This window comes from Elgaria multicarinata, chromosome 6, assembly GCF_023053635.1.
Source record: "Elgaria multicarinata webbii isolate HBS135686 ecotype San Diego chromosome 6, rElgMul1.1.pri, whole genome shotgun sequence".
NCBI lineage: Eukaryota > Metazoa > Chordata > Lepidosauria > Squamata > Anguidae > Elgaria > Elgaria multicarinata.
Window position 1 is genome coordinate 88,335,277 of NC_086176.1, and position 22,158 is coordinate 88,357,434.

Genomic DNA, 22,158 nt, shown 5'->3' on the forward strand with positions numbered 1-22,158 from the left:
GTCCAAACCCCTGGGAATTTAATTGCCAGAAACTGTTCATGCTTCCTGAGACAATAGTTTATGTTGACAGTCAGAGTCAACAACTTGAGTTTTTTCATTGATTCCTGCTACTGAACTTATTTGTTTCACCCCTGTGGTGCCCTGATACCAGGATAACCAGAGGGAGAAGCTAAGAGGTAGAAATGATCCCTAGTGTCATTGCTGGTTTACACCCCAGGCTTTGCATGTGTCTCTGCATTCTCCTGCTCCCAAACATGCAATGACCTTCTATATCTGGATGAATGTCTACATGGTGCAGAAGCTCCTTAGTACTCTGAATTGTAGCTAAACTCTCAAGTCAAACAAGGAGTTGGGTTGTATGAAAGAAAAAGAAAACTGGATGGGAGGTCAAAGAGAGAGGAGGGAGAGTGTAAAGGAGAAAAAAACCCACTTCTCATACTACCCAAGAGTACTGCAATTAACAATGCAATGCAATATACATGTGAAAAGACAGCACAATATCATCCTTTTGTACTTATTTTTGGAGGAACTCGAGATAATGGAAGAGAACCTGGAAGAAAGGGGCTAAACGAGACAGGCATGTGGTGCAATACAAATAGCATACACTGATCTCAGTAATAATAGCAGCAGATTGTGAAGTAAATGACAGGTATGCTTTAGACATGCTATTTATGTTGATAGCTAAGGGTGGGGTGGGGGGTAAAGTAGAAAAAAAATACTGTGCCACTGAAAGCAATCTGGAAAAGTCTAGGTCTGATCCAGCTTCCTTTCCCATTGGTGTACACCACTGGGTGTATGCAATACTCTTGCAACTGCAGCTCTCTGCATGACAAAGTGAGAGTAAGTGGCAGGGGATTCTCATTTTCAGAGTAGCGTGCATAAGACTTTGATGGAAGTAGGCAGAAGATTTTCCTCTGTGTTTTTATTTTTCATATAATGAAACCCTAAGGCCATAGCTAGATGGGGCAATATCCCGGGGATTGCCCCGGGATCGTCCCTGTGCGTTCACATGATGCACGGGGCATCCCGGGAACAGGGAGGGATAATCCCTCCATTTCCCTGGGATTTTGCCCTACCCTTCTAGCCCGGGTTTTCTGCAGTCCCGGGCTGACCCCAGGACCTTGGAATGGGCGTCGCGGTTTGTCCCGGCTCCTTGCGAGTAACCGTGAGGAGCTGGGAATGAGTCACAGAGCTCTCAGGAGATCTGTGCCCATCGGGGATGGGGTGGGGGTGGGCGAGGGGTGTTTTTTTTAAAAAAAGTACTCACAATTTTCGCATGAGTTCTCGTGCACTCCTTCTCGTTTAAAAAATAAATTCAAAATGGCGGCCGCAATGTCGCGCACCGCGTGTAGACCAGGGCGACGATCTCGCGATTATAAATTTGCGAGATCATCGCCCTACTAACCCCCTCGTCCAGCTGAGGCCTAAGAGTTGGCGAGTTAACAAATAACTCCAATAGAAATTCATGAAAATCTCAATTACAAAACAGTTCAGTCATGACCTGGGCCTGTACGAATATGCCACAAAATAGTCTAAGGGTATCTGAAGTAGCTCCATGTCAGACAGTTTGTTTCTGATCGGGATTTGAATAGAAACCACCTGGGAATCATATCCCAGTCCAGAAAGATATAGATTGAACACCAACAAATGTGGTAGGCACAGAAAGAAGCAGTGTGCACTGAATTTGATGGAAAATAAAAACTAAACAATTCCCCCCTATGTTCTGCAATTGGGTGGGTAAAGAAGAATACATACAGCAGTAAACATAATATTCCTTTTAATAAGTACAATGCATATTATGTTCCTGAAGTTGTAGTAATATTAAGTTGGTAGTATTTACTTGTCAGCACTTTGATAAAAACAAATTAGGACTTATTTATATGATCTGCATATAATTCCATATTACTCCAGAGTTATTATCCATAACAACTCATGACTTCACTACATGAAGAAAGACACTTAAGATGTTTTTGCTACACATCTTTTCTGACTACCTATAATAATTCACAATTCACTGTTTCTATGTGGAACTGTGAACTCTGTCTATCAATGATTTCAACCAAATTCTAGTTTAAATGATCACTTATCCTGGGATGAAAGAGATGAGATAAGATAAGGTTACTACTTTTTTCTGACAAGGTTACTGTATCTTTAACCAGTTGCATGATTGCAGAAATTCAGGAGAAACTTTCTCTGTAGGAGAAACTTTCCCTGCCATGATGTTTACTTATGGGAAAAGCCATATCTGTTGAATTTTTGCCTGTCATGTAGGTGTTAAAATCATAAGAAGCCTGCTAGAGAAAAAAGTAGAAGCTCTAATCAGGAGCCCCTGATATTGTCATGTGGTGCTGACTCCCTTTCAACTCTTTGATTGTGTAAACAAATCAGAGGTTGAATTGAATTGTGGAGTTGTTATTCCAGGATGACTGATCATGCTAATAGGTCTTCACAGTAGTTTTTTCATAGGTTTACTGCTGGAACCACAATGGCAAGTGAATATCTTCAGTGGCAGTTCTGTGCTTTTTTCTGATTTGTTAGTGTGGGAAGATTCTGCAGTGCTTCTGAGCTTCCTGGGGAAATCTGCAGCAAAAGGTCAGTAAGAGTGATTCTGACAGGGTTCAAACCCTGCAGAATGTTTTCCCCTCCCCAGCACTGTGCTACGAAAAGGTTATATTTCACATTCTTTGCACAGTGCTGTGGGGCCCAAGCTGCGGTTGACCCAGCACCAGCTGTCCTATCCTATTGTGATTAGGGATTATTTGTGTATAGTGACTTGAGGGAACCTGTACCAAGGGAGAGCAGGGAAAGTACTCTTCTTCTGCTGAAGCTAAAAGAGACTCCCAGTCAAGGGAGATAGAATTAATTAAATGAATGGGTGAATTCTAACGTTGCCATTCATTGAAGAGGACTTTCCCCATCTTTCCTCCCCACTGCAGCCTCTGCCTCCCTTGAATCTGCTTCAGAGGTTCCCCCAACCTCCCGGAGCAGATTTTGAGGGTGTATAGGAAGCTGGAGGAGGAATAGCTCCCTCCACATTCTGCTGACAGAAGCCATCTGTTGGCTGGACTGATTAATCGGATACCACCCTAACTCTAGTGCTAGGAATGGCTCTGCCTGGCTACGAAAAAAATGGTGGTGTCTAAATTTAAGGTACTAAAAAGCCTCCGTTGCTGGCCAGGCAGTAGATCATCTCATTGCTACTTCCATTTTCTAGAAATGTGAGTTTCCTCTTCCTCTGAAGTATCTGCATTGGGAGCATGCAAATTGTTCCCCTGGAAGAAAGAGTATTTCATGGTTTATGTTGATAATTGATAGTTTCAGGGCCAATTCACACAACCTCTTTTTGGGGTTCTGTGTGGTAAACCACACAGAATCTGCAGTTTACCACAAACTGAGATCACTATCATACTTATCCATGAAGGGCTTTCTACACAAGGCCCAAAAGGAGTGTACTGTCAGACAATGTTACTATATGGCAATTCAGACCAAAAAAGATGACTTAATTTAAAAGAAACTGATGTGAATTGGTCCATCTTAATTACTTTTCCAAACTATATTTCAGGTTTTGTGTGTGGAAAGAGAGAGAGAGAGAGAGAGAGAAATATATTGGCTGGTCAGGGCAAATGTCTTTTTTAAGGAAGCATTTGAATACATTTTATCCAGTTATTCTGAACAACTTGCTTCTGCCTTCTTTCCCAGGAAGTTTGTAGAGAGCTTTGGTGTCTCAGCAAAAGTAACCGCTGTGTTACCAACAGTATTCCAGCAGCTGAGGGTACCCTTTGCCAGACTGGAAGTATTGAAAAAGGGGTGAGTTGAAATTACTCTTAATTCAAGTTATTGTGCAGTTGTTTTTAGGCTATGCAAGACCCAAAAATATACACAGGATAGAAAAAGATTACTGTTAAATGTTTGTGTGAGAATTCAAGAATGAAATGCTGAATTTCTTCTATAACTGAACATAGAACGATTCCATAAAACAAAACACCTTCATAATTTATCTGTAAAATATCATTTTAGTGGTTCTTAGGATTTATATTGTGGTTTCTCTGTGCCACCCCATATGGAAATGTGTCTGTACAGGCCACAGGTAGAATGTTCTAGGCCAGACTTCCCCAACCTGATGCTCTTCAGATGTTTTTGAATTGTAACTCCCTTCAACTCCATCAGGCTGAGACATCTGGAGGGCACCAGAGGAATGCTGTTATAGACTAGCTTTCTCCCTTTGCACATGCTCTGAAGGCACTATAGTCTTGACAAACTCTGTAATCAAGTGACACCTGTTGGGCATAAGGAAATATCACAGCTCTTAGTAGCTAACAGAGCCTGCCTCACATTTGAATTTAGAATTTGTGAATGCCCGAAGATGGCCTCTTTCTTAAAAATAGCTAAAAAGAGAACTGGGAGAGGAGAAGCATGCATCCTTGGGACTGACAGATCATATTGTTGAGGATATTTCTCATGATCCAGAACAACTCATCCCTCTTTTCCAGCATCTGCAGTAGGCCGCCGAAATGCCAAAAAAATCCTTATCGCATTGCTCTGCCGCAGAACTTGGATATCAAGTTGATGGAGAGGACAATCCATAGGGTTAAGGTATTCCTGCTGAATTCAGTGAGGAAGATCAAGACCTACCTAGCTATGAACCTCAGAGGTCTTATGCAGAGGGAGTAGTTTTTCACACCTCTCCATGGAACTGACTGTTCGAAACTCAGAGATTGCTTGCCCTTCTCGGCCCCATTGTGTTTCTCTTACAATGACTTGTAGAACCTCCTGTGTTCCAGTATTATATATTGCTCTCATATACTCAATGTGTATATTCAATGGTGGAACTGCATACTATGGTCCAGCCATTAGCAACCATGGAGATTGACTCACATAATTTTACAGACTGCTTCTGCACTTCCTGAAGGAATTCTGGCTCATACCTTCTTTGGTGTTGCTGACAATTCTAAGCGAGTGGAGAACATGTATAAGACTTTGATTGATAATATGAATTTGTTTTTCCACCTGCCTTGATAGTAGATACTTCTCAAAAACTTCAGAGATCTACACTGCATTCATCCCCACAGAACAAATATGGTAAGTAGCTTGACTAAGTCTGCTGCAATGCCAATTCATCTGCATCCATGACTATAAAGATACTCTACACCAGTAGGTTTGCTGCCAGTTTTTACTTGGAAAAAGATCGAGGATAAAAGGCTCAGGCATTTCCACATGGAAGTTTCTCATCTGGCAGATTGTGTGGAACATTCACTACTCTGCAACCTGTTTAGAGGTATACATGGCTTAGATCTTCAGCCTTACAGGATGGAGGCAGACAGAAGATCAAATATCTCCCTTTTGAGGGAAGTCTGTTCAGTTCCAAATAAGATGAGGAAAAATACTGAAGATAACAGAACCATGGTTTGATCTTCTCACTCCAGCTAATTGCAGAGGCTCATGCATTCAATCCACTTTGAAGCGTACACTGACATACCACCCCTCTTTGAAGAACACCAGAACTTTGGACTTTTACAAGGACTGTTATCTCAACATAGTACACACACAGGTGCTATTTTTGTATAGAACAAACTTGATTTCATGTGCTTCATCTATAAACTTTTCATTGGAGTCAACTCCTTGTACTAGCATCTGTCATTAGAAAGCCCTTCAAACTACTTTCTACCTACGATCCATTTGGCTTTTGTGCCAGGTTATCCTTCTTTTAGCAGTCACATTGGCTAGATAAAGAACTGAAGTAGAAGCTCTAAAGAGTAGATCCATCTCACCTACAGTTTTTTTGTTAGAAAAATATTCCTCACACTAGCACAAAGTTTCAAACTAAAAATCATCTCTCAATTCTGTATCTTGCCAGTCCTCTTCCCCCACCCAAAGACTAATGTAAGCAGGGTACTGCACTCTTAGTCTTCTATGTAGCATGTATATTATTGATGTAGAGTGTGCATGAACCATCTTTGTGTAGTCTATGGAGGTTCCAGCGATCTAGTATCAGAAGATGATTCAGTATCAGGAGATAGTTTCCAAGAGATTGCTAAGAAAAACTGAGAGTTGCTATGATATCCAAAGTAAAATTTACCCAGTCTTTTAAGAACATACTCCACAAAGTCCGTAGCACACCAACAAGGCCTTAGGACTTCTGCAGAGCTGCAATTTGGGCAATTACATCCATGTTCATTAAACATCATGTTTTGAGTGTCCAAGCCAGAGGTGTTAAAAGTTTTGACGGAGCTTGTTCATCTGATAGCCTGCTACATTTAGCTTCTTATAAGTGAATGGCTTAAATTTCCAACTGTTGAGCATCATAGAGACCAAGAGGAGAAAAATCATGATGATTCCCTATAACTGTTCTTCAAATGGTTCTCCATGCATTCACAAATCTTGTCCTGCTACTCCTCTATAAGAGACTGTTTGGGGTATTCTTCATTTAGTTATCATTTGCCTGATTAGTTCTGTGGTATTCAGGTAAGGAATTGAGTGGAAAGATGCTGGCTCTATGTTTTATTTTTGTATGACACCTACAGTGCATGGGTGAAGGAAAGAGCTTAGTGCAGGGATGAGCGACTTTCAGCTCTCCAGACACTTTGGCCTACAACTCCCATGATCCCTCACCATTGGCTATGCTGGTTAGGGCTGATGGATATTTTAGGCCTAGTGTAGTGTGTTGGCTCCATGGTAGGGTACATGCTTTGTATGCCGAAGATTCCTGATTCAATTCCCAACATCTCTAAGTAGGACAAATTCCTGCCTGAAACTCTGGCAAGCCACTGCCAGTCAGTATCAACAGCACTGGGTTAGATGGATCAATGGTCTGACTCAATAAAAGGCAGCTTCTTGTGTTCCTGTATTTCTCATGCCTGATGCTTTCTGGAAAGTTCTACCTGTGGTTTGGGCAGGGACAATCTCAGAGGTATGGCTACATAGAAAACCATTTGAAGAACAACTGTCATGGGTAAGTAACTGTTTTAGAACAGTAGTTTGAAGCATAAAAATATATTTCCTATTCAAATTTTTAAACTTCTGTCTGTTTTCAAAATGTGTGATTTAATACTACCTATTTAAACTGCCTACTTAAATAAAAGGAACACTATCCAAAGTTGGCACAGTTCTAGTGCTAATGAGGTTGTACTAGCATAAACCAGCACTTACTAATGCAAAAGGAAAAAGTGGCAATTCACTACTGAAGTTCAGCAAATAGCCACTTTTTACCTTTTCACTAGCAAGTGTTTATGACGTTGCAATAGCATTGGTTTGCACTAGTGCAATGTCATTAGAGCTAGCACTGCGACACACCATTGGATAGTGCTCATGTTCCATTTTCCTACTGTGATGGAAGGAAAGGTGCTTTATTTACTATTTCTTTCAAGAGAGACTGTACAATCCTGGCTTAAGAGTATCATCTGTAGAGCTACAGTGTTTCATTTACAGGCTAAAAGAGCTGAATCATTAAAGTTTCTGAGGACAGAAAACTGTTTACCTTACCTTGTTTGAGAGCTAACTAAGGAATTCTAGGTGGTCTGAAGCACATTGAATTGATTTTCTGGCAACCATGATTTCTCCTATCTTGCATTATCCACTTGCTTTTCTATTTGCTTTTTTTATTTTTTCTGACAGTTTTTTGTTTATTCTTTGCATCCCAGCTGTTTTGCTTCCTCCTAATACTTCTCTCACTTCCTGGCTGATGGTTCTTTGAAGAACGGAAAATGTAAATGCACTAGCATGTTATCCATAAAGACAATTAAAACTATTGCTGAAAGCAGTGGCTATGAGTAGATTCACACAATTTTATTTTGCATATGATTGTAACTGTTGCTTAATAGACTGCCTTTTTCAAAACTACTAAAATATGCCAGCTGTCATGGACAAAAGCATGTCTAAAAATGGTACCAACTACTATTCAGTGAAGATCAGATATGATAAATGTATGGCATGATCATAATCACATGACCTGGTTTTGTGAATCCACCCTAAGAAAGAAGAGTCTTTATGAACTCAATTTGTATTATTATTAATTAGTTTGATTTTTAGAGGAATTTAGAGCCAGAAGGAATCTAGTACTTTCCCAGGAATATTGAGACTGACCTTGACAGCTGCTCTCTTGATGTGGTGATTCAACTGTAGAATAGCAGATTAAACCTGGTAATTAACATAGCTGCTTCCATGCATCCAGTTCTCAAATGAGACCTGAGGTGAACATACCCCAATGGAAGACAAACTAGAGTACAAGTGTTGACTGACTCATGCTGATGCAGGCCATCTGTAGCATAGATACATTACACACACACACACACACACACACACAGAGGAACTACAGTTGTAGCAGAAGTGAAGAAATCTTTTTTTCTCTGCTGCTACTGGACCTACATGCTGATTCAAGTTATTCCGAATGGTGAAAGCCCGGATGAATCTGAGCTGTTGTTTCTTCTAGACTAAGACATATTGCACATGCTATGAAAGGTTGTCATTGACTTTACAGCCAGAACTGCTTATGGTTCATCTTGGGGACAGCTAATTTCAGTATATCACTCTTGTCTCATTTCTTTGGGTTAGTTAAATTTGAATCAGACTTGCCTGTTGAAGTAGAACAAGGATGTGGAACCTCCAACCCACAGAGGTTCCTTGGGTTTCTCCAGGAGGCAGTGCTTGTTCTGCAAGCCTCACTACTTGGAGGAATTCCTCCTGTTATCTCTGATCTGAGATTGGAGATAACAGCAGGGATGCAGGTGTTGGGGGACTCCACTTGTGCTGGGAGGAGCAGCAGCTTTTCCCAGCACCAGCAGAGTGACTTTGCATGGTATGCGCTACCCAAAGCCATGGACATAGCTAGCGGTGGGAGGTGTGTGCCAGCCAAGTTCCTTTCCACTCCCAGCACAGAGAAAGGCAAAATGTGTGTAGTGGTGACTTCAGTGGGTGTGGCAACTGAGCCTGGTGGGGGGCGACTTGTCCCCACCCACCCAAAACTTGTTCTGAACTCCTGAAGTAGAACATATTGTTCAGGACATGTCGGTAACCACTGCTGGCGTAGGTCCACACTCACCCTGGCTCATTAAACCACATTGGGAAGATCCAGGTCCTCCCTACTAGGAAGTACATTCAGCTCAAACTACCAGCAGCCTTGGGACTGGAGAACAAAAAGGAAGCACTCTCTGGCACCTGCCACTTGCCAGGGGCCCAAGGGCCTTGGGAAGTTGCATTCCCGCTTCCCATGTGGAAACATCAGTGGGGAGGCTCATCCATCAGGCAGAGAAGCAGCTGCAGGGAGTTTTTCCCCCTTCCTCCCTGCCAGAAAGATCACTAGGCTTCAACTGCCAGTTATACTAGAACTGCAGATCCAAAGACAAGCACTCTCTGGCCCACCCATCAGCCAGAGGATAAGGGCTTCGGAGTTGTGCGTGCATGTATGAGTTTTGTGGGAGGAGATGTTATGTAATTACCTGCTGTTTGTAAGCTATGTTGAGGATCATTTGATTAAAACACAGGGTATACATCTTCAAAAAAAAAGTGTTGTATGTGATCCTGATATCTTACTTAGGAAGGGCAAATTACTATATTATCTAATTCAAATATTTGGACTTGCTAAAAAGAAAAGTTGAATATGGATTTGCTATCTTGTTGCTATCTTGTTTCCAACTTTTCATTTTTGAGGAATGTTGTTAAATGAGTGGTTTATTTACATCTTCTGGCAGACCTGGATATTCTCAGTCAGTCCAGCCAGATAATATCAACCAAATATTATCCAGCACATCTGGATACAGTCATTTTAGTCCTGCCAGTCTGACTTTTGCCCTGGATATGAGACTGCACTTGTGGTTTTGGTCAGCAGTCTCTGCCTAGACTTCAGTAGAGGAAATTGTAGCCTACTGATCTGGGTTAGCCTTTGATAACCATAGATCTTGAGCTAAAATTGTTACAATCCAGTTACAATTGGCAACTATTATATATGCTGAAACATTTAATTAAATGTTTTAGTTTTACCTTTATCACTAACCTGAAGCTTTAGGTGCACCTGTGTGCAGATGGAACTTACCATAAGTAGATTATAAATTATAAACTTCATGTTCTCAAGTAGTAAATAATGTTAACGTTTGATAAGAAGTATTGCATACATCTCCTGTTCTTATTCGTGGTCTCTGTGCATCACACATATGGGCTCTGCGCCTGCGCGTAGTCTCGTTCGGGAAGTTTCTATAGCTGATAGAGATTTTGGCAGGAACCCTCCTCCAACGTCCCACTGCGCATGCCTAGGAGGGTCCCCACCAAGCTCCTCAGTTCCTTTCAACTACCATTGCAGCAACATCGTGAGGGAGTTTCGCTCGTCACAAACCGTTCATTAGCTGATCCTCTCTTTTTTTCTTGGCTTTTCTTCACTATTCCCCTGTGTTTTTTCTTATCTCGCCACCTAAAAAAATAATAATGATTTTTTAAAAAAATTCTTACAGCTTTCCCCTTTCTGCACTCTTTTCTTATTAGTGTCGCACCACGCTTGGGGTGTATGGCCCTTCGAGCGCCATTTAGAAAGTGCACAAATTGCGGCAGCAAGCTGCCACCATCTGATTTTCACCACCTATGCCTTTTTTGCTTGGGCAAGTGCCACAAAGTTGAAGCCTGTTCGCTGTGTCAAGCTTTCTCTAAACCGACAAGATGTCACCATGCTGATTGCCTCAGATCAGAATTGTGGAGAAAGGCGCTTGAGGCAGTACCTACTAAGGCTCCTGAAATGCCTACCACCATGTTGGGTGAAAAGGGCAAAAAATCAGGAGAGATTCCTTCCACATCGACTCAGGGCCTTCATAGACGAGGGTTTAGCCCTGGTGCGAGGCCCGGGCTCCCCGCTGTGCATGCAGATGACGCACAGGGGAACCTGGGGTCAGGCCGGGCTAAACCCTCCCTTGGCCCGAGATAACCGGCACCACTTTTGGGCTGGTTTTTCCACAGCCCCAGGCTGAGAATGGGGCTGCGGAAAGTCTAGCAGGTTCCTTGGCTTTTCCCGGCTGCTCGCTTACTCGTGAGTAGCCGGGAGAAGCTGAGCACTGTGCCCATCGGGCCGGGGGCAAGGGAATTGCAGGGGGAGAGATGGGGCCAGGGGGAAAAGAGCAGACCCGGCAGGAGAGATGGGGTGGAAGAGTGGAGCTAGGGTGGGGAGATCGCAGCCGGGAGGGGGGCGGAGGGGGCATTGGACCTGGCGAGCGGGCGAGCAAGGGGGGGGGGGTGGACTGGCAAGTGGGGGAGCATCAGACATTGTGGGGGGAATTGGGGGCAGGAGGAAGCGGGGAACCCTTTTTTTAAAAAACAAAACAACAACAACCACTTACCTTTTCATTGGTGTGATCCTACGCACATGGCCCCTTTAAGACTTTTTAAAAATGGGTGACGCGACAGAGCTTTCCTTTCCCCATCACGTCTGACGTCTGGATAGGCGTGATGGCTCGTGCTAATTGTAGCATGGGCTCGCCATGCCTGAAGGCCGGATTCAAAGGTAGGTCTAGCAAGGTCCTCAGTCTCTAGCTACTACAGTAGCAAAGAGACTATCTAAAAAGGCACGGACTTCCTCCAATGCCGAGCAGAAAAAGAAGAAACGCAAACATGCAGATAAATCTGCTGAACCTGCCTCTAAACTGCCTAAGCACATCCCAACTCCACCTCCATTGTTAGACTCACCTATACCGGTGTTAACCCAACAACAACAACCAGGGTATAATCCAGCTCAGGACTGTCGAGATGGTCCCTACCATGTCGATCTCGGAAGGGGAGATTCGGGACTCATCCCACAGCCACCCGTATTGTCATGGCCTTTGCGCTCTCCATACCGGAGACCAAGGTCTTCTCCAGTCTGAGCCAGATCACCTCTAAGGGCTCGAGACCAACAACGGGATTATCGGGGTTCTCTGGAGTCAAGCAGGCAATCTCCTCGACATTGAGATTCCAAACCGCACCCCCAATGGAGTCAATCTCCACGATGCCAAGAGCCTCAACACCATCGATACCAATCACTCTCGCCAGCATCCAACTGGGACCAAGATCCGGTAACCCCATTGATAATTTTTTTGGACCAAATTGAATGGATGGCTCAATCATTGGGACTGGAAATCTGTACCACGGTACAGAAGGTTGCCGATCCAGTCTTTGATGCGGTACACACAGAGGCTGCTCTGCCAGTAGCAATCCCTCTGCTACCGACTTTACCAGAGACTATCCAACAAGCATGGAAGTCACCTGCAACTCTAGCGCCCACCTCTAAGAGACTAGACAATATGTATAAGGTCTTGGAAAAAGAAGCAGAGTTTTTGTTTGTTCACCCACAACCGAACTCTATAGTGGTTGAATCAGCACAAGGTCGCTCTCAACGCGCCCACACTGCCCCAGTGGATAAGGAGGCTCATCATCTGGATTTAATGGGACGTAGACTGTACTCTTCTGCATCTCTCAGCCTCAAAGTATCCAATTTTCAGGCCACCATGGCCAGATATCATCTCTTTTTATGGGAAAAGATTAATTCCCTTGTGATCACCTTAGTGAAGATTATAGAGAGCTGGCCCAGATTTTTCAAACTGAGGCAGTTCATCTTGCTAAACAGCTGATTAATACCGCTTGACACCAAGCAGACTGTGGAGCAAAGTTGATGGTGGAAGCAATAGCCCTTTGACGCCATGCCTGGTTAAGATCTGCAAGTCTCTCACAGGAAGCAAGGTCCCATATCGAGGACCTACCATTCGATGGCATTGGACTTTTCAATGCAAAAACAGACGAAGCCATGGATTCTGTCCAGAAGGCTAGGACAACCGCTAAGAAGATGGGTTCAGCACCCTCACCACAGCAGTTTAAATAAAGAAGATGGTACCATCAACAGCAACAATATCCTCGCTTCCAGCCAGCTCAGACACCTTTCAAGCAGGGCCAGCAACCCCAACCCCACGCAAGACGACAGCCATCATACAAGTACAGACCTCAACACAGAAAGAATGACGGCAATGACAAGTGGCATCTTTGACTTCCTATACCTTCGGACTATCACAACCCCTTTCAGGCACCGACTCTCTCCTTTCCTTTCGGCATGGACTCATATAACCTCCGATTCCTGGGTACTCAAAATCGTGGCAACAGGATACGCCTCCCTTGGGACAGATATAGGTTACTCAGCCTTCACCTGCACTCCAGGAAGACATTCTAGTCCTCCTGCAAAAGGGAGCGATCGTGCTTGTACCCCAAAATCTCATCCGTGACGGTTTTTATTCTCACTATTTCACTGTGCCCAAAAGAGATGGGAGTCTGTGTCCTATCTTAGATCTCAGGGACTTAAATTTTTTCACCCAAACTACGAAATTCAGGTTGACGTCATTGGCCCTCATCCTTCCACTCCTGACTGAGGATATGTGTTTTGCGTCTATCGACCTCCGAAACTCTTACATCCACAAATCCTCTCAGAAATTCCTCAGATTCGTTATGGCAGACAATTTTTTCCAATTCAGGGTACTTCCTTTCCGTCTCTCCCCCACACCATGCGTCTTTACCAAATGCATGGCCGTGGTGTGCACATATCTCAGGCAGATGAAAATCCAGTTGTACCCCTACATCGGCGACATGGGACTGTCCAAAGAGAGCCTTACACGACAGATCCGCACAATCCGTAACCTCTTGATCGATCTCGGTCTCGACCTCAACGAAGAAAAGTCAAATTTCACCCCATTGCGCTCGATCAAATTTATAGGAGCCATACTCGACGCCCACACCGCTCGGGCATACCTACCTCAGGACAGAGCCGATACCCTTATCAACCTTGCAAAACAGGTCTACTGCCAGCGGACTATCAAGGCTTATACTATCCAAAAGCTACTGGGCCTGATGGCAGCCACTACAGCAGTTGTGCCTTTTGCACATCTCAAGATGCACCATCTCCAACTTTGGTTTCTCAGAGTTTTCAACCCTACATTGAATGCCAGGAGGACAATGCTTTGCCTATAGACCAAAGCTGCCACATCCCTGATATGGTGGACCCGACTGGAACATCTGCTAACTGGAATACCTTTTCATCTCAACCCACCCACAATTGTGCTGACTACGGACGCATCACTTCTAGGTTGGGGGGCCCATTGCACGAACCTAACAGTACAGGATGCGTGGCCCAACAAACTCAAAGACACCCACATCAATATCTTAGAACTTCTTGCTGTCCAGAGGGCACTCAAGGCCTTTCTATCATTACTGAATGGCAATCATGTTCAGGTCACCTCCGACAACACCACGGTGGTGTTCCGTCTCAACAAACAAGGGGGAACAAGATCGGTCCGCCTTGTCAATCTGACTGTTCAGATATTAGAATGGTGCCTACAGCACAACATCATGATCACAGCTGTTCACATAGCAGGCAAGGACAACAACCTAGCAGATCCCACGAGTGGCAGCTGCATGAGCAGATTGTCGATACTATCTTCTGACAATGGGGGACCCCAACCACTGATCTGTTTGCAACACAGGAGAATTCACAATGCGACCACTTTTGCAGCAGGGCAGGTTGGGGACGGAGGTCCAGGGGGGATGCCTTCCTCCTAACCTGGTCACACGAACTCTACTTCCTTTCCCCCCCTTTTCCACTACAGATGAAAGTATTGGAAAAGATCATAATAGACAATACAGACTGCATATTGGTGACTCCGTGGTGGCCGAGGCAGGGCTGGTTCGCCACACTCCTTACCAGGTCCCTGGGACATTATTATTGCCTTCCGAGATGACCAGACCTGCTACATTGACAGGGGGCCCTCATTTACCACGTGGAGATAGACACACTGTGTCTGACGGCCTGGAGACTCCATGCAGAACGAGACCCATTTAACCTCTAAGATGCCTGTTCTTGATGCAGCATTGAAACCATCAACACGCTCTTCTTATTCCAGAAAATGGTTAAAGTTTAAAAAATTTGCCCTGTCCAGGCAGTTTCAACCAGTTTCTTCATCTATTCAACAAGTTTTATCTTTTTTATTGATGTTAGGAAATACAGATCTCCAATTTTCTTCGTTAAAGGTTTAGCTGGCCACTCTATCAGACTACCACAACCCCGTAGAGGGATATTCCGTGTTCTCCCATCCTCTTGTCTGTCGATTCCTTAAAGGACTACGAAATATCAAACCACCAACGAGAACACCCACACCATCATGGAGTCTATCAGTGGTACTACATGCTCTTTCTTCCAAGCCATTGGAATCCATGGCAACAATAGACCTCAGCTTTCTGACATGGAAAGTGGTTTTTCTTGTAGCAATCACTTCAGCACGATGTGCCAGTGAGTTAGCAGCACTGTGGGTGGACGAACCTTTCCTGGTCTTTCACTGTGACAAGGTGGCGCTATGCCCAGATACTCAGTTCTTGCTTAAAGTAGTGTCAGACTTTCATTTGAACCAGGATTTGATATTACCAACTTTCTCACTACAGCTCTTGAATCCACATTATATACATTGGATGTCAGACGTTCTCTAGCCTTTTACAAAGCATGCACAGAAAATTTCAGATTGTCCCCTCGTCTATTCGTCTGTTATGGACGACAGAAGAAGGGCCACCCTGTGTCTACATAGAGATTATTTGTGTGGATAGTGCAAACAATTTGCTTGGCTTATAAAATGGCTAAGATTGACTTGCCAAAGCTGTCAAAACACATTCTACCAGGGCTGTCTCCATGTCTGGTCATAGAATTTCCTTATTTAAATTGTGTCATGCAGCAACATGGTCTACCCTGACTACGTTAGTCAGGCACTACAGATTGGATGTTCACTTCAGAGCAGATAGCTCCTTTGGAAGAGCACTCCTCTCGTTTATCCTACAATAAGACACCGACCCACCACCGGTAAGTCAGCTTGCTAGTCGCCCATATGTGTGATGCACAGAGACCACAAAGAAGGACACATTGCTTACCTGTAACTGTGGTTCTTCGAGTGATCATCTGTGTAGTCACACAACCCACCCACCTTCCCTGCTGGTGTCTCTTTGGGCACTGGTTGGGGACTGATCTTTAGTCCAGGGGCCGCAATGTGATCTCTTCGGAATTGAGGAGCTTGGTGGGGACCCTCCTAGGCATGCGCAGTGGGACGTTGGGGGACGGTTCCCACCAAAATCTCTATCAGCTATAAAAACTTCCCGAACGAGACTCCGCACAGGGGCAGAGCCCATATGTGTGACTGCACAGATGACCACTCAAAGAACCACAGTTACAAGTAAGCAACCTGTCCTTTTCTTTGCATTTTTGTTTATTTTTCTAGAGAAAAAAAGAAATGAATATATTCACACAACTTTCTAGTTTCAAGCAGTTTCATAGCTCTAAACCCCATTTAAATTACATTACAATTATGCCCTATAAAGCAAGGATAGGGGAACCTTTAGCCCTCCAGATATTGATGGACTATAATTCCAATCACCCTGACCACCACTACAGCCAGTGTGGCGTAGTGGCTAAAGTGTTGGACTGGGAGTCGGGAGATCTGGGTTCTAATCCCCACTCGGCCATGGAAACCCACTGGATGACTTTGGGCCAGTCACAGACTCTCAGCCCAACCCACCTCACAGGGTTGTTGTTGTGAGGATAAAATGGAGAGGAGGAGGATTATGTACGCTGCCTTGAGTTCCTTGGAGGAAAAAAGGTAGAATATAAAAGCAATAATACAATGCATACATACATACCATCAGCCATGTTGGCTGGGACTGATGGCAATTGGAATCCAATTACATTTGAAGGGCCACAGGTTCCCCCAACCCCCTTTTAAAGAAAAAATACAATTGCGCTAATGTATAAGAATTTGAATTCCTGAGCACTATCCCAGTTTGAAATGGTTCAAAAACTCATCACTCAACAGGTTCTTAAGTACTTTCAGTTCAAAATAAGCAACTGAAATTTAACAGACTTTAGAAGTTTGTTGCGGGTTAGCTGTTCCATTCAGTATTTTGGGCTAGGGTTTTTCCCACCTTAAAAACTCAGGTTAGTGATTAACCCATCTTTTATTATCTCTATCCTTCCTTGTTCTCTATGAGTAACAACTGTATCATGCTTCCAGCACCTTTTAACTAATAGTGGACATGTTCAGACAACGTGCTAAGTCATGGTTTGGCCACTAACCCTTTTGCCAGAAACAGTTAGTGAGCATGTTTAAACCGTGATTATGTAGCCACCATGATTAGAAATGGTTCACATGACACACTAGGCCATGGTTAGGTCACTAACCCTTTTGCAGCAAATGTTTAATGAGCATGTTTAAACTGTGGTTATGTAGCCACCATAGCTAGGAATGATTCATCTTACATGCTAAGTCAAAGAATCATAAATGAAATAAATAAATAAATAAATAAAAAACCCTTGCTCATTGCACAAATCCACCTTAAAGCATCCCTGACAGATGGCTGTCCAGTTACCTCTTAAATGCCTTTAGTGTGGGAGAGCCTACAACCTCCCTAGGTGATTGATTCCATTGTCTTACTGCTCTTACAGTCAGGAAGTTTTTCCTGATGTCCAGCCGGAATCTGGCTTCCTGTAACTTGAGCCCATTATTCCATGTTCTGCACTCTGGGATGATTGAGAAGAGATTCTGGCCCTCCTCTGTGTGACAACCTTTCAAGTACTTGAAGAGTGCTATCATGTCTCCCCTCAGTCTTCTCTTGTCAAGGCTAAACATGCCCAGTTCTTTCAGTCTCTCCTCATACGGCTTTGTTTACGTACCCCTGATCATCCTTGTTGCCCTCCTTTGAACACCCTCCAGCTTGTTTGCATCCTTCTTGAAGTCTGGTGCTCAGAACTGGATAAAATGTTCAAGATGAGGTCTAACCAGGGCCGAACAGAGGGGAACCAGTACCTCGTGCGATTTGGAAGCTGTACTTCCATTATTGCATCCCAAAATAGCATTTGCTTTTTTTGCAGCCACATCACACTGTTGTCTCATATTCAGCTTGTGATCTACAACAATTCCAAGACCTTTCTCACTTGTAGCCAAATATCCCCCATCTTGTAACTGTACATTCGGTTTCTTTTTCCTATGTGTAGAACTTGGCATTTATCCCTATTAAATTTCATTCTGTTGTTTTCAGCCCAATCTCCAGCCTATCAAGATCACTTTGAAGTTTGTTTTTGTCTTCTGGTATCCCACCCAATTTTGTGTTGACTGTAAATTTAATAGGCATTCTCATCCAAATCATTAATAAAAACGTTGAAGAGCACTGGTCTCAGGACTGAGCCCTGCAGTACCCTGCTCATTACCTCCCCCCAGTTTCAGAAGTTACTATTGATAAGCACTCTTTGAGTCCGATTCTGTAGCCAACTGTGAATCCACCTAATAGTTATTCCATCTAGCCCACTTTTAGCTAGTTTGTTAATCAAAATGTCATGGTGTACTTTGTGAAAAGCTTTGCTGAAGTCAAGATATATTTTGTCCACAGCATTCTCACAGTCCACAAGGGAAGTTACCTGATCAAAAAATGAGATGAGATTAGTCTGGCAGGATTTGTTCTTGACAAATCCATGCTGGCTTCTAGTAATCACTACATTGTTTTCAAGGTGCTTACTGACTGACTTCTTTGTAATCTACTCCAAAAATTTCCCAGAGATGGATGTCAGACTAACAGGTCTGTAGTTCCCAGGTTCCTCCTTTTTGCCCTTTTTGAAGATAGGGACACCATTAGCCCTCTTCCAGTCATCCGTCACTTCCCCTGGCTTCCATGATTTTACAAAGATAATAGACAATGGTTCTGAGAGTTCTTCTGCCAGCTCCTTTATTACTCTAGGATGCAGTTCATTGGGCCCTGGTGATTTATTTATTTATTTATTACATTCTTATACCACCCAATAGAGCTTCATGTGGCGCAGAGCGATAAAGCAGCAGTTTCTGCAGCTGAAACTCTCCCCACGGCCTGAGTTCGATCCCAGCGGAAGCTGGTTTCAGGCAGCTGGCTTAGGTCGACTCAGCCTTCCATCCTCACGAGGTCGGTAAAATGAGTACCCAGTTAGCTGGGGGAAAGATAATAACGGCCAGGGAAGGCAACGGCAAACCACCCTGCTATAAGGCCTGCCAAGAAAACGTCAGCGAAAGCTGGCGTCCCTCCAAGAGTCAGTAATGACTCAGTGCTTGCACAAGAGGGTCCTTTCCCTTTCCTATACCGCCCAATAGCTGAAGCTCTCTGGGCGGTTCACAAAAAGCATTAATCGTTCAAAGAATTTAGGTGTTCCGTGACCATTTGTTTATCAATCTCAAACTGTAATCTTTCCCCTTCAGCTTGTACTTCATTTTTGCCAGGGAGGTTATAGACCCGCTCTTGGGAGAAGACTGAGCTAAAGTAGGAATTGATCACTTCAGCCTTTTCTTTGTCATCTGTTATCAATTTGCCGTCCTCACTGAGTAGTTGAACAACCATTTCTTTCCTCTGTCTTTTACTATGCATGTACCTGAAGAAAGCTTTTTTGTTGCTTTTAGCGTCCTTCACTAACCTCCGCTCATTCTCAGCTTTAGCCTTCCTGATGCCATTCTTACACGTCTGTGCTACCTGTCTGTACTCTTCTTTCATAGTCTGGTCTTCCTTCCACTTCCTATATGTGTCCTTTTTTGTTTTCAAGTCATCTCTAAGCTTTTTGTGGAGCCACATTGGTTTCTTCTGTTGTCTTCTATCTTTTTTCCTTGTTGGAATTGTTTGTAATTGTGCCTTTAAAATTTTCTTTTTAAAAAACTCCCACCTATTGTGGACTCCTTTTTTCATTAGGGTCAGTTGCTATGGGATGTTCATTATTATAGTTCTGAGTTAATTAAAATTGGCTTTCCTAAAATCCAGAATATGTGTATGGCTATACTCAGCTTTTGCTTCCTTTAAAATCAAGAACATGGTTACTTTCCCCCAGAGTTCCCGTAACTGTCACTTTATCCACTAAATCATCCCTATTGGTCAGTATCAAGTCAAGGGTAGCTGATCCTCTAGTTCCTTCCTCCACTTTCTGTAGGAGAAAGTTATCAGCCATACATATCAGGAATTTCTTGGAAGGGCCAGTTTTGGCAGAATTTGTCTCCCAACAGATATCAGGGTAATTGAAGTCTCCCATTACTATTACATCACACTTCCTTGAAATACTGGCAATATGCTTATCAAATGTTTCATCCTTGACTTCTCCTTCATTGGGTGGTTGGTGATAGACTCCGATTATCATGTTCTTTTTATTCCTTGCCCCATTTATTTTAATCCAGATGCTCTTGATGGGGCTCCCAGTCTCATCTGCCTGTATTTCTGTGCAGGGGTAGGTATTTTTAACATATAGTGCAACTCTGCTTTAGGCCATTCTTAAAACTACCTCACTAGAGCTGTTGTGAGGATAAAATAGAGAAAACTCTTGAGACCCTTTGAGGCAGAGTAAATTGTAAGTGTTTAGGGTCTGTGTATGTGAGAGAGGGAAAGATTTTATTGTCTGTTAGTGATACTTCCCCTAACAAAGGAAGAGCTGTAGAAAGCTTTTCAGAACTGTTGCCTCTTGAGTTTCTATTGGGGTCAGTTCAGTTTGTATTTTCTTTCCAGTTCAAACTACCTTTGTGGCAGTGTTTGGTGTACAAGATAAGAGCTAAAGCCATCTTGACAGAATCTTGAAGCAGGAATCTGATCTTGTTACATGTCTAATAACTAACCACTTGCCAAATGGAAGGACCAAAGACCTCATTCTCTTACATTATTTGTTAGGTTGTCATGAGTCTGAGGGCCTTGCTAGACCTGCCGGCTTACGCCGGCAGGGAGGCAGGGCCGAGGCGTGCTAACATTAGCGCGCCTCCCCCAGGCTACCACACGGCGGACGTGTAGGGACGTCACGTCCCTGCGGCGTCCGCCATTTTTAATTTTTTTTTAAAGGGGCTGGGTGCGGCCCAAAGACGGCGGACAAGGTAAGTGTTTTGTTTATTTTTTTTTACGGGGGGGGGCGAAGGCTGGGAGGGTGGGTGGCACGGGGGGAGGGCGGGTGCGATCACGCCGCGCGCCGCCCAAGCCCGGGCAATGCCTGGCATGGGGCGGCATTTCCCGGGCAATGCCGCCCCATGCCAGGCATTGCCCGGGCGGCACGCGGCGCGATCGCACCCGCCCTCCCCCCGTGCCACCCACCCTCCCAGCCTTCGCCCCCCCCGCCGATGGGCACAGCGCTCCTATGAGCGCTGTGCCAGGTCCGCGGCTTTTCGCGGCTCCTCGCGAGTAAGCGAGGAGCTGCGAAAAGCTGCGGAAGTCCCTAGACTTCCCTGAGGCCGGAGCTGGGGAAAAGGCGCGCCATAAGCGAATTCTTATGGCGCGTTGGAGGAGGCCTCAGCGCGGCCTGTCTCCGGATTCCCCTGTGTGTCATCTGGACGCACAGCAGGGAAGCCGGGACAAAAGGCGCGCTAAGGCCTCGTCTAGGAAGGCCCCGAATGTCTTTGTATGAATTTAATTAATGATGTCCCAAAATGCGAAATAATTGTATTTTATCATGGGATTAGTTGTCTGTCATTGGAACATTAGCCATTATAATTTATTTAAAAAAGGGCATGTCGATGGCAGGCTTTAGGACAATCCTATGAAATAGCAATTTTGCTGGAGGCCATCTTACCTCTCTTTCTGGCATAGATGTCAGCATGTGATAGAAGTAACAGAGGATCCTAATAACTTAATGGCACTGTTTGGAACTTTTTGGGATAAACTTTTCCTCCTATTCTCCTGAAACCTCCTGCTGTGCTTTATTGTGCTAAAGGCTCAGGATCAAAACTGGTTGAAACTAGATGCTTTATGGATGGGATGGAGTATAGCATGGGAAGGACAGGTTTTTTAAACTTGTAGTGTACTTTCTCCTGACTCTAACCCCACTCCCAGGATACTATAGGCAGGGTGGGAGAGGGGCAACCTATGCCCCAGTATAAGTTGTTGAGCTGCAACTTCCCATCATCGCTCACCATTGGCTATGCTGGGTGCAGTCCAACAACATCTGGAGGCCCACAAGTTGCCCACCCCTGCTATCAGCTGTTATGGGCTCAAGCAGGCCCACACCAACTCTCATTTTCCATTTTCTTTCTCTTCCCCACCCTCATGTTTCCAATATGGATACTCACAGGACCATTTGGGTTTCTTAAAAAAACTTTTCCTTTTCGTTTTTAAACTTAGATACTTCATACATAGGGAGTTCCCCATGTGTATAGAAATCACTATCTT

General features: G+C 44.1%; 1 protein-coding gene across 3 annotated transcripts in view; it reads left to right on the forward strand.

The window, feature by feature from the left end:
- ADAMTS6 (ADAM metallopeptidase with thrombospondin type 1 motif 6) overlaps positions 1-22,158 on the forward strand; it is a 194,104-nt gene that overhangs the window by 114,626 nt on the left and 57,320 nt on the right. For 2 of the 3 annotated variants that reach the window (XM_063128018.1, XM_063128019.1), the window contains exon 12: positions 3,700-3,807. In XM_063128018.1, coding sequence (XP_062984088.1) covers positions 3,700-3,807 — 108 coding nt within the window. The remainder of the gene's footprint in view (positions 1-3,699; positions 3,808-22,158) is intronic. The other variant, XM_063128020.1, reaches the window with a different exon arrangement.